Here is a 16,392-nt window from a genome sequence, read left to right as displayed (position 1 = left end):
CACTACACCCAGAAAAAGTCCTTCCTGGCATTAAGGGACAGAAAGCTACTGAAACTGGGAAACCTGACTCTCGATCAATGCTGCTTTCAGAGAAAGGTCTTGATCAAAAGGGAGAAAGAAAGAAAAAAAAGGAAATCTCAATTAAATAGGAGTTGGGAGACAAGAAGGGGAAACTTTCATGCCCTGAAACTATAGAAGAGTCCAACAAGAAGAATAAGGATTCCTCTTCTTTCCTGGCAAGTATTCAGCCAACTAAAAGCCATGAATTTTTTGTTTACTATAGATCTCACGACTTTGTTTTCCCTTCCATAAAAGTGTTCTCTTCTCCTTGCTGTGCAGCGACTTGCATGTGGCTCACCATAGTGGTAAACCTCAAAGTGCAATCCTCTGCTGAACCCCCGTAAACCCAATTTTGCTGAAGAAATCATCTGGCAGTCCAATTGTTTTGTTAGGTCAACAATGAATAAAGGAAATGTGGCATGTGTGTATACTCTAATACAATAGAGTATTATTCCACCATTAAAAAAAAAAAAAAGAAAAACAAGGAAATCCTGTTATTCGCAACTACATGGATAAACCTGGAAGGCATTCTGGTATGTGAAATAGGGCAGATAGGGAAAGACAAATATTTTATGGTATCACTCATATGTGGAATCTAAAAGTGACCCCCAAAAACATAAAAGAAAGGGCAGAATGGTAGTTGCCAGGGTCTGGGGACTGGGCATAATGATGTGATGTTCCTTAAAGGGTACAAACATTTAGTTATAAGATGAAGAAATTCTGAGGAAGCAATGTACAGCATAGTGGCTATAGCTGATAATACTGCACTGTATACTTGACATTTGCTAAGAAGGTAGGCCTTAGGTGTCTACACACCTACAAATACTCACAGTAACTCTGTGAGTTGATAGATGTGTTGAATATGTTAATTAACTTTGTTGTGGTGATCAGTTCACAACATTTATGAATATCAAATCATTGCATTATCTACTTTACACATATTTATTTTGCAAAAATCTATGAAAGAGAATATGAGGAACTATTTTATGATATTGATGTGGGGAAGTGAATCTAAGCACAAAAATTAACAGAAAACACAGAGAGTACAGTTATGATTGTATAGAAATTTTAACCTTCTATAGAGCAATGACCATTAATAAATTATAAGCTGACATTCTAAAATAAAGCCTGTTATACACATAACAGACAAAAGATTACTGTCTATACTATAAAAAGACACAATAAATAAATTTTCAAATGGACAAGAAAGAAATACAAATAGCCAACAGACATATGGAAAGATGTACTTCACTGGTAAATACGTAAAACTTCACTTCACTTTGTAAAATGAGTTACTTCTTGAAAAACTACCAGTAAGAAAATGTGATTAAGAAAACTTAATAACATAGGTGTTCATAGACATGCAGAGAAATGGACACTCTCACCATTATTCTTTCAGTATCCATCAAATTGTAAAATATTCATAGCCTATGATCCAGCAGTCCCATTTCAAATATGTTAAATATTCTAAATACTGAAATAAGTGTTCAAATGAATGTGTATAAAGTTGGTAATTACTCATAGCATTGGTTGTTACGACAAAAAGAGAAATATAATCTAAACCTCCACTAATGTGAGAATGGCTAAGTACATGATAGTCACTCGTGATAATGAATAAATAAAACATGGGGACTACTATAAAGTATGAGCAAGATGCTCAAGAGAAGCTGTTAAAAAAAGTAAAGTTACAGAATAATACCAGTAAAAAAAAAATACATTGTGCTTTCAGAAGTATTTTCTGAAATGATACATACTAAGCCATTTATAAACAGCACTAATTGAGGAATACATCTAAGAGAGCGGAATATTTCTTCTTTTCTTGATATACTATTTTTTCTGATTGTATCACCATAAGCATATAGTTGGCCCTTGAACCACACAACAGTGTGGGGTGCAGTTGAAAGGCTGAGTATAAATTACAGTCGGCTCTCCATTTATAGTGCCGTGTTTATTACTGTAAAAAGTCTGCAAATAAGTGGAACCATGCAGTTCAAATCCATGTTGTTCAACAGTCAACTGTATTATTTTCGTGGTTTAAAGGACCCTTCCGCCCAGATACCCATGGAGAGCCAGAACTTTCAGGAATGTAATGACCAAGAAAGACCTCATTTCCACCAACTCGCCGCTCAAGTCTGTCCTCTACATTGTTGTTCAGTCACCAATCATGTCCAGCTCTTTGGTAACCCCGAGGACTATAGTCCACCAGGCTGCTCTTTCTCTGTTCACGGGACTTCCAGGCAAGAGACATTTCCTTCTCCAGGGGTTCTTCCTGACCCAGGGATGGAACCTGCATATCCTGCATTGACAGGTGGATTCTGTACCACTGACTGAGCCACCATACCCTCTCAATTTTTTGAGACAGCAGCCATGTATCATGGGCTTCCCTGGTGCCACTAGTGGTAAAGAACTCACCAGCCAATGCAGGAGACATAAGAGACATGGTTTTGATCCTGGAGTGAGGAAGATACCCTGGAGGAGGGCGTGGAAACCCACTCCAATATTCTTGTCTGGAGAATCCCATGGACAGAAGAGCCTGGAGGGCTACAGTCCACAAGGTCGCAAAGAGTCATTCAAGACTGAAGCAGCTTAGCACACTTGCCATGCACCCCTTCAGCTTCTATTATTCAATTAAATATCTCAAGTCTCTTAATGCACTCCTTATGTGAATAGTTTTCAGAGCTCTAAAAACACTGTTTTTAGAATGTCAAGACACATTCTCAGGGCTCCATCTGACCAGAACAAGGTAGAGTAGATCTATTAACTCTCTTGAATCGGAAACAATTTCAACAAATAAGATTTAACCATTTCAACTGTAAGATTCTAATTAGCTCTTCTGGCTACCATACAAAGTTGTTTACTGAAAATATAAGCAGAGGGCATATGGTTCATGGAAGGCCTGTGCACTAATTTTACAATTTTTCTGTAAATCTAAATGGTCCTAAAAAATAAACTTTTTAAAAAAACAATAAATCTAATGGCGATATGTACAAATATAATGCAATTTGAGTTAAAATTTTTTCTCAGAGGAAGTTTTCCTCACAATTTATTTCTCATGTCCTATAACAGTGTGTGCTTTAGTTATATTTTGCTTGTATTTGTTTATACTATAATTTTAGTGACTACTAAAACCACAAATAAATGTAATAAACAGTTTTAACAATAAATGTAGGAAAAACTATTCCATGAATACTCAGAAAAGCAAGTTGCTTTCTCTGAAAGTTAAAAAAAAATCACCAAAAAAACACTTCAGCTTACTTATTTACTGACTTTAAATTGTAGTGACTTTAAATTTACTGACTTTAAATTGTACTGACTTTAAATTGAATTACTTTGAGGTAATTCACAAATATAAATCCTTTAAAACAAGTCCAAATGCATAAAAAAGACACAGCCATCATATAGTCTTTTTTTTTCTTTCCAAGAAGAAGAAATCTAAGTTTGGTTCATGTTTCCTTTCGTAATCATGATGGTGACGTTTAATGTACATTCATTTGGAAAACTGATATTATAGCAAGTTATTTAATAAGTGAATATTAAAAACAACTATGATATAATTACCTTAGATAAGTGTTTGCACATAAGACACACCGAATATCACGAATAGCCTGTGAACAGAATCAAATTGATGAAACATCTAAGGAATTAAGTGATATTTTAAATGCCATGATTCATTAACAAAGACATCCCTACTAGAAAGAAGTATTTTTATTGTTAAAACAAGTCCTTGGAAACAATTTAGTTCCAGCTCTGCCTTAGGAAAGCAGGAAGGTGTAACCTCCTTCTCTATGAAAATGAAAGGTACTAGAGTAAATCTTTGGGTCTAAAATTCTAAGGTTTATATATGGGTAACTTCTGACTGGAGTTTAAGTTTATATTTTACCAGATGCAAATGAGCTGTAGTTGGGGGAGTGGTTTCCACAAAGGAGGCAGGTTTCTCCAAAATTTCAGAGGCTATTTTATGTCGAACTTCTAAGAAATTAGGACTCTCTCTCTCTCTCTCTGTCTACAAAGACTATATTCCTACTCAAACTCCTGATTATTATAAAATTAGCTGTGGCATACCTGCCTCCCTGGTCTACCTCAGCCTAAAGTGACTGCTACAGAAGGCTTAAGAGCACTTATCAGGATGTATCAGCTAATGATGAGAGAGAGAGAGGGAGAGGAGTAAAGATGAGTATGAAGCTATGTTGGCCAAAGAGGTTTCAGCAGCATTTATAGACAAGAAATTTACAAGAACTTAAAATTTTGTACTCTGCATGGTATGAGGCTTATAACTCACAGATAAACATTGAAAAACATACATAATAAAATTTGGACTCAGATGTTATATCTAAGTTTAGAATTTTTAACTTCTCTCATTGATCCAAGAGCATCCTGCATGGAAGAATGTTTCAAATAACAAAAACGAGATTACACTCCCTGTGACAAGCAAAAGCCTATTCAAAGGTACCAACAACAGAACGCACACACTTATAGGAGTCTAAGATTCAGTAGTGTCATGGTAAAATGACACTACACACGTCTTGCTCCTTTCCTTCCCAGAAGTGATTTCACACAGGTGAAAAGTTAAATGAACATCAGAAGTATCTCTGACGTGGAAAATAAGCCGTAACAGGACAAAGAACGACTGAGGCATTTATGTGGATGCAAAAGTGGAGTTAAGCTTTAATGGCTGCAGGGATGGTTATGTCTGTGTATACATGTGGGGATGTTATGTCTGTGTATAGTGTATGTTATGTCTGTGTATGTTTATACGTGTGGGGATGGTTATGTCTGTGTACATGTCTGGGGATACGTGTGTGTGCATGCCGGCTACTGCACAAACATGGTTTGAGCTGTGGTACGTTTGGGAGCTAGTATTTATGAGGCTGTATATCTTTATTTTTAAAACAGTTAATAGTAGATCTAGCTGTCATTTTCTCCTGTGCTGGATAGTTAATTCTTGCATTAGTACTTACAAGTGGGACCTCATAAGAGGAACACAAGCTGAGATGATGGGACAGACAAACTGGCTAACAGAGAAAACCTGCAGCTCGAGCTGGGCAGGGTCAAAGGAAGGGAGAGCAGCACACTTGTGTGTGGTTTACTCACTCCCTCTCATCACCTCTGTCTATCCTGACTCTTTCCAAGTGGTGCCTAGGAACTAGACCGAGGGTGAAGAAGCACAGATGTAGAGGGAATGCCTTTCTCACTCATAAATTAGTCATCTTCGATATGAAAACAAAATAATAAGAAATGTGGGAATTGAAACTACATAGAAAGACAGGCAATTTGACTTTAAATATAGAATACTGACTTCAACAGAACCAGCTGAAGTAGAGACAACTTGCTCTGGCAGTAGAGAAATAATGTTACTGCTATCTGCTTAAAAGCATAAAACACCTACTGACTAAAGGCAGGGTAATTTTTCAATAATATAAATAAAGATGGTTCAAAATTACTAAAAACTGAGGACCCACTGTCTTTAACCAGTCTTTCAGACAAACTACTCCCAAACCAAGAAAATCTTCCAGTAGTATTTTAAACATTAGTTCTTCTATGGTGATAATACTTTCTTTTTTTGTGTGAAAACAGTGAACAGTAGAGAATGATATTTTAATGGCTATACAGATTTCTATTCATGTTTCAAAATGGATCAAGACTTCTTTGAATGTGTCTTATTTTGAAAGATACTGAAATGGTCATTCTACTTTTTTTAGTACCAATAACAATTGCAATTATTTAATCATTTGGGAAATTATTTGTTCATTGTTCCCACTGGATCAGATTGTGAGTTGCAAGATAGGGTGGACTTGTCTTATTTATCCCAGTGTACCTACAGTGTGTATAGTTCTTACCATATAGTGGGTAACTGACACATTTCTTTTGAAAGAATAAATAAAAATATCTTTTCTAATGTAGCAGATTAAAAACTCCATATAAAGTGAGATAAAGAAAAATCTGAATAAAAAAAGGTTTTAGGGAGGGGAAGAGTCATCCTAAAAGTAAGACAGAATTCTGAGCTATTAGCACTAATCTAAGTCCTTGTCTTAAACCCAAAAGCAAGTAAAAAAATTTTTTTAATACCTTTTTAAAGATAAAATAAGTAATCACCACAACAGTTGGAAGCAACAATGTCTTTGAGTATCGCACTGGCGTCTGAAATATAGCAAATTATTCAAAGTATTTTTTAATTAAATTTTATACTATAAAAGTCTATTTCAAATTGTCACAATGAGATTTCTTAAAGGTAAAAGATATCTTTGTCATTAACAGAATATATATTATCAAATTTCATATTCTAACATAAGAATCAAAATTATAATGAGTTACACAAATATATCAAAAAGTATAATGATGAAAACTATTAAAGCAAAATTAGCTACGGATATTATTTTTTCCTTTCTTGAGTTTTATCTTCCCTTTATTCATATAGTAGTAAGTTTTAAAATGTGTGTTTATTGATCCATGGGCCCTAGATTATCATCTCCTGGGCTTTCAGTTTCTATTATTTTCATTTGTGACACTATAGGACTAGCAAGGGAGAAAGACTAAGTAATTACTGTAAGTATAAATAAATACTGAAACAGAAACAGCAGCTAAATAATTCTCATGAGTTGTGATAGGGAGTGATTTACCACTTAACTAAATTATATATTTCTTAAAGGCAGGAACCAAGTTATTTAACTCTTTGTAGTCCTATTACAAACTGCCTCATAGATAATTAATGGTCAATAATTGTTTTTGAATGAATGTATGACTGATTTGACAGATAAGAGATAATCATATATTATTACTAGCATATTTACTTGGCAATGTTTTATTATAAAATTTTGTAATATTTGAGATATTAAGTGAAAGAAAACTGAATTTTTAAAAAACAAAACAATAATTTGGGTTTATTTTTCCTGAATGGTCTCATACCACCAACTGACCTAGATTATTAAAAGTAACTGAACTGCAATAATAGTAATTGACCATAGGTCACATCCTGTGCACTTGCCCTGGTAGGGGCCATTGTTCACTGATTTTACATGTAAGAAACTAGATGAGAATGGCCATATGATTAGCAAAAGTTATCATAAAAAATGATAAGAATAAATAAATTGGGTGTTTCTAAATAAAATTTTTGAATTTCAGATTAAAGAGAAACTTAAGAGCAAGAACTCATCATACCTGTAGAGGAAAAAAATAAAAGAATCACTCATACCGCTTTTTCCATGAAGTCAAATTCAGGAGCACAGGTGTAAATTAAGGTATCAAAATCTGTATATCTTAAGATTCTGGCGGCAATAAGGTCACTCAGGCGAATCTGGAAGAAAAATTAAAATCACAAAAATAATTATAGTTAATAATAATTGGTTTGCTGCAGCAGTAATAATGTCTACAGAGAAGACATATCCATGGTACAAGGATGCCTCTTCAAGAAAACAAGAAATACAGTGAACCCCATTATGTGCTGAGTAATGAACAAAACTGAAAACAAATAGAAATATCAAGAGAAATGAAAAGGAAAAAGAAGTCAGGAAAAATAAGTAGATAAGATGATTATACAAAGAATGAGCTAAAATCAACATTTACTGGGCACAAACCAACATGCAATTGACCAAGAAATTTCGTTATCAGATCATTTATCAAGAACAAAACATTTCATGTTAACCCCTTTTATCACATATTGTAAATTATTAACAAATTTTCCGTGTGTTGTCATTTTCACAAAACCTCATACATTAAGCACAATTTTTTGGTGCTTCTTGAATTTTTCAGACATACGTTGAAGCCATTAACAATGAAGCTATTCTTCAAGAGAATTACAACAACTATACATACAACTCTGATTTAGTTACTTGGTCTGGGAAGGCCTTTAAAATAAATACCATCAACTAAATCCAATGTAGAACTATTTTCTACTGATCATTTATTATTTACTTTGGTGAGACAATTATTTTTACACTGCATCCTTAGAAGGTAAGAAAAATATCTGGCATGCAAAACAGTAATTCAAATTACTTTACAAGAACATAAATTATTTTATATCAGCTTTGATGATTATGGTTTTCAATTACTCATCATTGCATTATCTACCAGGACCAAGCATAATTTACAGTTAACTTTATTTTTCTAATTTAGAGTAGGGCTGGTGACTAATGATAATTTAACCAAGCCACTTTAGTTTCAAGTCTTTCTCACAGTTGTCACATAGAAGTCACTTAAGAATACCAAGGGTGTACGCGTGTGTGTGTGTTTTAGGATTTGTAAAGAGTTGGGTGAAAATGTAAGGCAAGTAAATCACAGATTAACTTAATAATAATTTCAGATGCCTAAAAAAAGTTTACCATAAAATATACATCCCCTAAAGAATAAAAATTTAAGAATGACAAATAAACCTAATAAACCACAATGCAGAGCTAACAGTAAATGACAAATCCTTATATTTTGAAATTTCATTTACCATTAATATGCATATAGGGTCAATTGTACTGGATAGTGATAGCACTTGTCATTTTAAGAGAGTTAACTACGATAATCCCTTGTTAAGTTTGAAGCAACTTCATCAGCAGATAGGGTTCTAACTGGAGAGTACTAGATATGGTAAATTTCAGGGGAGATTATTGCATGATACACTCATCTATCTTCTATCCAAACAGAAAGTGCTAAAAATCAAAAGTTAAATTCATGTACTGCTTTCTATTCCCTAAACAAATTAGCTGATAGGAATTTATCTTTGAAAAGAGCCATCATTTGAGGCATTAGCCTTAAAATAGACAGAAACACTGTACATTAGGGATGTGGTCCATATATGTTCTAGAAGATGAAAAGATAGAGAATTTTTATCATATTCTTTATATAAGAAAAACTATAAAGATATCAAATCACACCTTAATTTTAGTGTCTAATTATAAATAAAACTTTGAGTTCTATACTTCAAAGTTGAGGACAGACTGTTCATATTTACATTTATAATGAATCAATAACTTGCTAAACAAATTATTTGTATTTTAACCAAAACATAAATAACTACTTAACATAATTTTTTCCAAGAAGGTTTAGTCACCATTCATTAATGTACTTTTTTCTTAGTGGGCTGAAAAAAATCTACAGGATTTTAGTACTGACTCTGCCAATAACTAGCTGGGGACTTTGAAGAAGGTACTCAGCCTCCATAAAATATAGAGGTTTCATTTTAAAAGAGATGGTTTCAAAGTCTTCTCCAACTATGCATTTACAGAACTTTTAATGTTCTAACTAGAAAGTACTTACATGGTCTGAAACACCTAAAATTTTAGACGTCAGAAATTTCAAAATGATTGTTCCAAAAAACCAAGCACTACCTTGAATTACCTAGAAAATAAACAAAATAGATAGAAGTCAGAAGACTAAAAAGCCCTTTCTCTTGGAAATTATTAATAACAAACATTCTAATAACAAGTCCTAAGTGAAAGGGAAACACAAACTTGAAGAATTTTTTTTTAAAATAAGGTAATGAAAACTACATACTAGAAACTAAGGAATGTATGTAAACAGTGATCAGAAGAAAATGCATGGCCTCAAAAACTTTTATCAATAAAAATATGGGGGAGAATGGATACATGTATATGTATGGCTGAGTCCCTTTGCTGTTCCACTGAAACTATCACAACATTGTTAATCAGCTATATCCCAATGCAAAATAAAAAGTTTGTAAAAATTAGAGTAAAAATAAATGAAAAGCCTGACTCAAACATCTAGACAAAAAAACAACAAAAGAAAAACACATGAAAGGAAATACTCAAGAGAAAAACAGTCAATTATATTTATACCTATGTGTATCCATTTTGTTGTCCTTTATTTCTTCTGAGTGTTCTAAGAGTCTTTCATCATTTACTTCCTGCTTCAAGGACTTCCATTTAAGGGTTGCTCTACTAAAAACAAATTCTTAGTTTTCCTTCATCTGAGAATATGTTTTACTTTCCTCTTCATTCCAAAAAGACACTTTCCCTGTATATATAAATTATCTTTCACAATTCTTTCCAGCATTTTTCAAATGCTGTGTCCCATCCTTCTGGCTCCCATAGTTATAGAAAAGAAGTCTGGTATGATTGAAATCTGTTTGGACCTAAAGGTAATGTCCCATTTCTCCCTATATGTTTTCAAAACATTTTCTTTGCCTTTAGTTTGCAGCAGTTTATGATTGTGCCTTGACATGGATTTTGTTAGCTTTACCCTACTTTGGATTCAGTTTATATACATATATATATATATATATATATATATATATATATATATATATATATATATATATATATATATATATACACACACACATACATACATACACATACACATGCATATGGCTACTTTTGAGTTGCTAATCTTTTCTTTTGTATTTTAGATCCATGGAGTAATTTTTAGTATAGATGGAATTTAAAAATCTGTGTTCGTGAGTAAAGTGAAGTTGAAAGTGAAGTTGCTCAGTCATGTCCGACTCTTTGTGACCTCATGGACTATAGCCTACCAGGTTCCTCTGTCCATGGGATTTTCCAGGCAAGAACACTGGAGTGGGTTGCCATTTCCTTCTCCAGGAGATCTTGCCAACCCAGGGATTGAACCCAGGTCTCCCTGAGTGTTCATGAGTAAACCCAGGCTTAATCATACTGTTCTTGCCTGACCTTCAGTTCAGTTCAGTCGCTCAGTTGTGTCCGACTCTTTGCGACCCCATGAACTGCAGCACGCCAGGCCTCCCTGTCCATCACCAACTCCCAGAGTTCACTCAAACTCACTCCATCGAGTCAGTGATGCCATCCAGCCATCTCATCCTCTGTTGTCCCCTTCTCCTCCTGCCCCCAATTCCTCCCAGCATCAGAGTCTTTTCCATTGAGTCAGCTCTTCGCATGAGGTGGCCAAAGTATTGGTGTTTCAGCTTTAGCATCAGTCCTTCCAATGAATACCCAGGACTGATCTCCTCTAGAATGGACTGGTTGGATCTCCTTGCAGTCCAAGGGACTCTCAAGAGTTTTCTCCAACACCACAGTTCAAAGCATCAATTCTTCAGCACTCAGCTTTCTTCACAGTCCAACTCTCACATCCATACATAACTTCTGGAAAAACCATAGCCTTCTTGACTAGACGGACCTTTGTTGGCAAAGTAATATCTCTACTTTTCAATATGCCATCTATGTTGGTCACAACTTTCCTTCTAAGGACTAAGCGTTTTTTAATTGCATGGCTGTAATCACCATCTGTGGTGATTTTGGAGTCCAAAAAAATAAAGTATGACACTGTTTCCCTATCTATTTCCCATGAAGTGATGGGACCAGATGCCATGATCTTAGTTTTCTGAACGTTGAGCTTTAGATTACTAGTAAGATTTTGTTTTCCTTTTTGTAAGGATTTACATTCTTTATGATACACAAAGAGTTCCCCTTGGGTTTTGAGTAAATTTCAGCATAAGCTCAGTTCAATATTTACCTTGCAACTAAAAACTGAGGTCTCCTATTAAGCACTGAGTTTGCTCCTATTGAGGAAAACTCTAAGTGAATCACTTAGGCCTAAAAGTACTTGTTTAGGCTTTATGTCATAAATATTTATCTTTCTAAAGATACACAGAAGCTAAAAATAGAGAATACCTAGTACCTAGCAAGGGGAAAAAGAGTCTTTCTTCCAACTAACCACATGATGGTAAAGAATATTAAAATTAGGATTTGATCACTCATAAGTGACAATTTTCCTATACATTGTTTTACTATCATTCAACTCAAAAACATAAGGATTTCCTTGTTTTAAAATTTCCCAATTATGACAGAATAAGATATGCAACATAATCTTTATTCCATAGGCATGTAAGAATTACTTGGGTAATAAAATAGATGTTTTCATAAAAAAAAAAAGTGTCAGTTCAAAACAGTTTTGCCTTTTCTTTTACTCTTTTCAAAAAAAATTAGCCATATAAAGGGAGAATATCTTTTATGCTGTTTAGATGACTATGATGGTTCATTTCTCCCTTTTGCAAGAGACTGGTGGTATTAATTATATCAGTTTAAAAACATACATATAAGCTGAATATTCATAATATCTTTTCTCTGATTCAGATTTTTGTTTCTTTGAAATTCTTGAGTTGAAAGCTTTTTATTCTTTCTGATCTAAAACTGAAAATATACAAGACAATAAACTCTCCTCTGAGCACAATGTTGGCAGAATCCCCTAAATATCCACAGGCACTGCTGATTTGCTGTCATTTTACAATGATTTGTAATTAAAATTTTGCTTTTCTTTTGAGTTCAATTATTATATAAAAATCTTAAAATTTTCTTTTGATATCTTGGTTTAATCTTTTAAAAAACAGGCATTGACAATTTTTCTAAAATAAAATAAACTCATACATCATACATTAGAAAGGTAATGTAATTCAATAACTTAAGTGTATTTTCATCATGGTTATGGGAGAATGCTTCCAGTAATGAGAAACTGGCAACTCATCCCATTTTGTTCATTTGCATTCTGAGTAGATATTTACCTTTTATTTTCCAGTTTTACCATAACAATATATAATATGTAATCACACAGTTCTTCTATATGGCAGATTTTATTTTTTAGAAAGAGTACATTAAAGACCCAGAGAAAAAGAATGTTATCTGCCTGATATTATAAGAGGTAAGTCATCACAACACCTACCTAATAAAATACTTACTTTACTTTGTAACATAACACACAAGTATAAAGGTGACCTGGGCCACTCATGTGTACATTTGGGGACAAGTGAAACAAAGACCAGGTAGTGGCTGAGTTGAAATTAAAAAGGGACTGTGAGATTGTAAGGAAAATGTTAAAAAGACAAAGATAATAAGAATCTAAAGATGGAAAATGAAGGAAAGATTGATGATGAATAAATGCAGAAAAAACAAACAGGGACAGCAGGGACAGAACTACAGACTGAGTTATGTTGAAGAGAAGGTTACTAAGTCTAAAGAAAAAAAAAAAAAACCTCAAAGCAAATAGAAAAAAAAATTAAAAGCCAGGTAGTAGGGGTATAGCAGAATGAAAAGTAAAGAACAAGGGCCTGAAAGTAGTGCTGAAATAAATGAACTAACTTCTTGAAAAGGACTTGTAGGTGTTGCTAAGGATTATTTCCCACCTTGTGAAAGTAGCTTTAGTATTTGTTAACTATAAATCATTCAATTCTTAAAGTACATTATTTGTATTCAGTTTATAGAAATAAAGAAGGATTTGAAGAAATTGTGGTAAAAATGTTGAACCTTACCCAAAAGTAGAGTTCAGATACTCCAAATCTTTGAATTTTATTTCTCTTTAGAATTATCACCTAAAATGCATATAAAATAAAATAATTAAATAAAATTAACATTTATACTTTATATGAATGATACATTTCAAAAATCATGTAGCCAACCCCTTCTACCTTGGTTATCACCAGACATTTTCCTTCATTGTTGATTTTTCTGAATTTGGACATGGAAAATTTTGAGGGGTGTGACAGCCAAATGCTTTCTCTGCCAAAAAGTTGACTCTAGCATCAAGTTAATTCCTCACTAAGTTACTTGGGATGTTTTATGTATGAAAACTCCTCTGAGGAGGCAGATGGTGCAGGAAAGGTACATTCCATGCAAGTGTACACATAAGTTACCCAGCAAAAGGAGAATTCTTCCTCTCCAAACTGCCACATATTTTAAAATGTTAAAAAATATGTCTAACTGAATTTATAAGAAAGAAAAGATACTTATCGGGTGCCAAGGAAAGGAGGTGATTTTTAAAAACTAAACCATTAATTAGGAGAGAACCTATGACAGTTTTTAAGGAGGTCTGTAGACCAGAGATACAGGGTTACAAATGTGAGCTTATATTAAAAGGGAGGGCAGCAGAAGTGAATTGAAGCAATGTAAGGTTAAGACTCATGCAGACAGCTGGGATCCTCAAAATCCCTGGGATCCTTGATGCTATCAACTAAATATTTATATATCCCTGTACAAATCCATATGTTGAAATGATAATCTCAAATGCAACATATTTAGATGTGGAAACTTTGTGAGGTAATTATATAACATTATGAAAGTGGGAACTTCATAGATGGGCTTAATGCCTTTCTAAGAAAAGACATAAAGAAAATCCCTTTATCCATCATGGGAGGACAAAGGAGATATCTGTCTATAAATCAAAAAGAAAGCTCTTACCATGAACTAAATCAGGTGACATCTTGATCTTGCACATTCCAGCATTTAGAATTGTAAGAAGTAGATTTCTACAAAAGCTACCCCGTCTGGTATTTTTATTATAGTAGTCTAAACTGACAAAGATGTACAGGGACTAGGAATACTTCTACTACTGTCTCTGCAAGTTGGTAAGGTATTTGTTTATTCTCAAGTTGGTATTGAAAAACAAAGGCTCCAATGAGAAACAAATCTTAGGCCTGTGTATTGTTTAGATCTGGAGGAGAATTTTCTATCATCTATTTGGTCCAAGATGAACCAGACTTCCTGAACTTCCAACAACAGAAAAATATAAATGTACCATATTATACAATGCAAAATTGCTTGTAAATGGAAAATACAAGAAATAAACCAAGTGCCCAGACATAGGACAGTGGTTAAATTATCTATAGAATATGCAGAAGGGAATACTTACTATGAAATTATAAGGAAGGTTGAAGATCTCTATCCAGGAAAGGTTACTAAGTGATACCCAGGATAGGTTGATAAATCAAAAATGCAAAAGACTATAGTATGCTACCTTTCATGTAATTAAGAGGGGTTATGATTAAATATATATGTAATATTTATTAGTGCAAAAAAGAAAAAAGTAAATGGGTAAACTAGAAAACCAATGAGCTATCAGAAATAGGGAGGGGACATCCCTGGTGAAGTCCCTGTGGTTAAGAATCTACACTGCAATGCAGGGGACGCAGGTTCAGTCCCTGGTTAGGGAACTAAGATCACATGTGCCTCAAAGCAACTGGGCCTCCTCGCCACAAATGGACAGTCCGTGTGCCACAATGAAAGATCCCACATTATGCAATGAAGATCCTAGGACCCAACACAGCCAAATAAATAAATATTTTTTTAAAAGAAATAGGCAGGACCAAAGTAAAAAGAAAAGTGGAGAGAATGAGGTGGAAGGGAGGAGAGAGAGTGGTATTTTCTGAGTATAAGATGTATATTTCTTATTCCTAGAAACATGGTACTTTTCACCACAAAAATAATTAAAATCAATCAAGAGGGAACTTTCTCCTGTGGTCAAAGTTGGTACAACAGGAAAGAAATTTACTTTCCCATCTTTAACAACTAAACACAAGCAAAATAGGTAAGAGACTACTATGAACAATTAAATGTCAATGTATTATATTATTTAAAAAAATGGATCCATTTCTAGAAGCATATAATCTACCAAGACAGAATCATGAAGGAAGAAAAACTCTGATCACATTATAACTAGTAAGGATATTGAATCATATTCAAAAATCTCTCAAAAAACAAAAGAGGGACCAGTGGGCTTTACTGGTGAATTCTGCCAAATATTTCAAGAAGAACTAATGTCAATCCTTCTCAAACTCTTCGAAAAAACTGAAGAGAAAGGAATAATTCCAAACATATTGTATAAGGTCAGCATGTTTCTGATACCAAAGTTAGACAAGGCCACTACAAGAAAACAAAACTATAGACGAATATCCCAGATGAACACAGATGCGAAAGTTCTTATCAAAATATTATCAAACCAAATTTATCATCACATTAAAGGATCAAGGTCAAGTGAGAATTACCTTTGAAATGCTAGGATGGTTCAACGTAACAAGCGATAAAAATCACATAATCATTTCAATCAATGCAGAAAAACATTTGATAAAATCTGACACCCTTTCATGATAAAAACTCTCAACAAACTAAAGGGAAATTATCTCAACATAATTAAAATCATATTTGAAAATCCCATTGCTAACATCATACTCAATAGTGAAAAACTAAAAGCTTTCCTCTAAGATCAGGAACAAGGAAAATGTAAAATTATCTCTGTTCACAGATGGCATCATCTTAAATGTAGAAGACACTAAAGATTCTATACACACACACAGTGTTAGAACTAATAAGTTCTGCAAAGTAGCAGGGTACAAACTCAATAAAGAAACTATGTTGTATTTCTATACATTAACAATGAACTACCTAAAAAGGAAATTAAGAAAATAATGCTATTCACAATAGCCTAAAAATTATAAAATAGTAAGGAGAAACATAACCAAAGAGGTGAAAGGTTTATACACTGAAAACACTGTTGAAAGAAATTAAAGAAGACACAAATGGAAAGACTGTAGCTGTCTTTCTCTGTCTGACTTATTTCACATAGTATTATGTCAAGGTTTACCCATGTTGTCAC

The 16,392-nt window shown here is 33.6% G+C and overlaps 1 protein-coding gene across 1 annotated transcript in view; it reads right to left on the bottom strand.

Moving 5' to 3' along the window:
* DPY19L2 (dpy-19 like 2) overlaps positions 1 to 16,392 on the bottom strand; it is a 93,440-nt gene that overhangs the window by 25,372 nt on the left and 51,676 nt on the right. The window contains exons 12-16 of the mRNA XM_068972835.1: positions 13,277 to 13,336; positions 9,301 to 9,381; positions 7,250 to 7,351; positions 6,127 to 6,198; positions 3,619 to 3,665 (exon numbers count right to left, since the gene is read on the bottom strand). Of these exons, the coding sequence (XP_068828936.1) occupies positions 3,619 to 3,665; positions 6,127 to 6,198; positions 7,250 to 7,351; positions 9,301 to 9,381; positions 13,277 to 13,336 (362 nt within the window). The remainder of the gene's footprint in view (positions 1 to 3,618; positions 3,666 to 6,126; positions 6,199 to 7,249; positions 7,352 to 9,300; positions 9,382 to 13,276; positions 13,337 to 16,392) is intronic.

This window comes from Capricornis sumatraensis, chromosome 5 (genome assembly GCF_032405125.1).
Source record: "Capricornis sumatraensis isolate serow.1 chromosome 5, serow.2, whole genome shotgun sequence".
Taxonomy (NCBI): Eukaryota; Metazoa; Chordata; class Mammalia; order Artiodactyla; family Bovidae; genus Capricornis; species Capricornis sumatraensis.
This window is presented reverse-complemented; position numbering and strand designations above follow the sequence as displayed.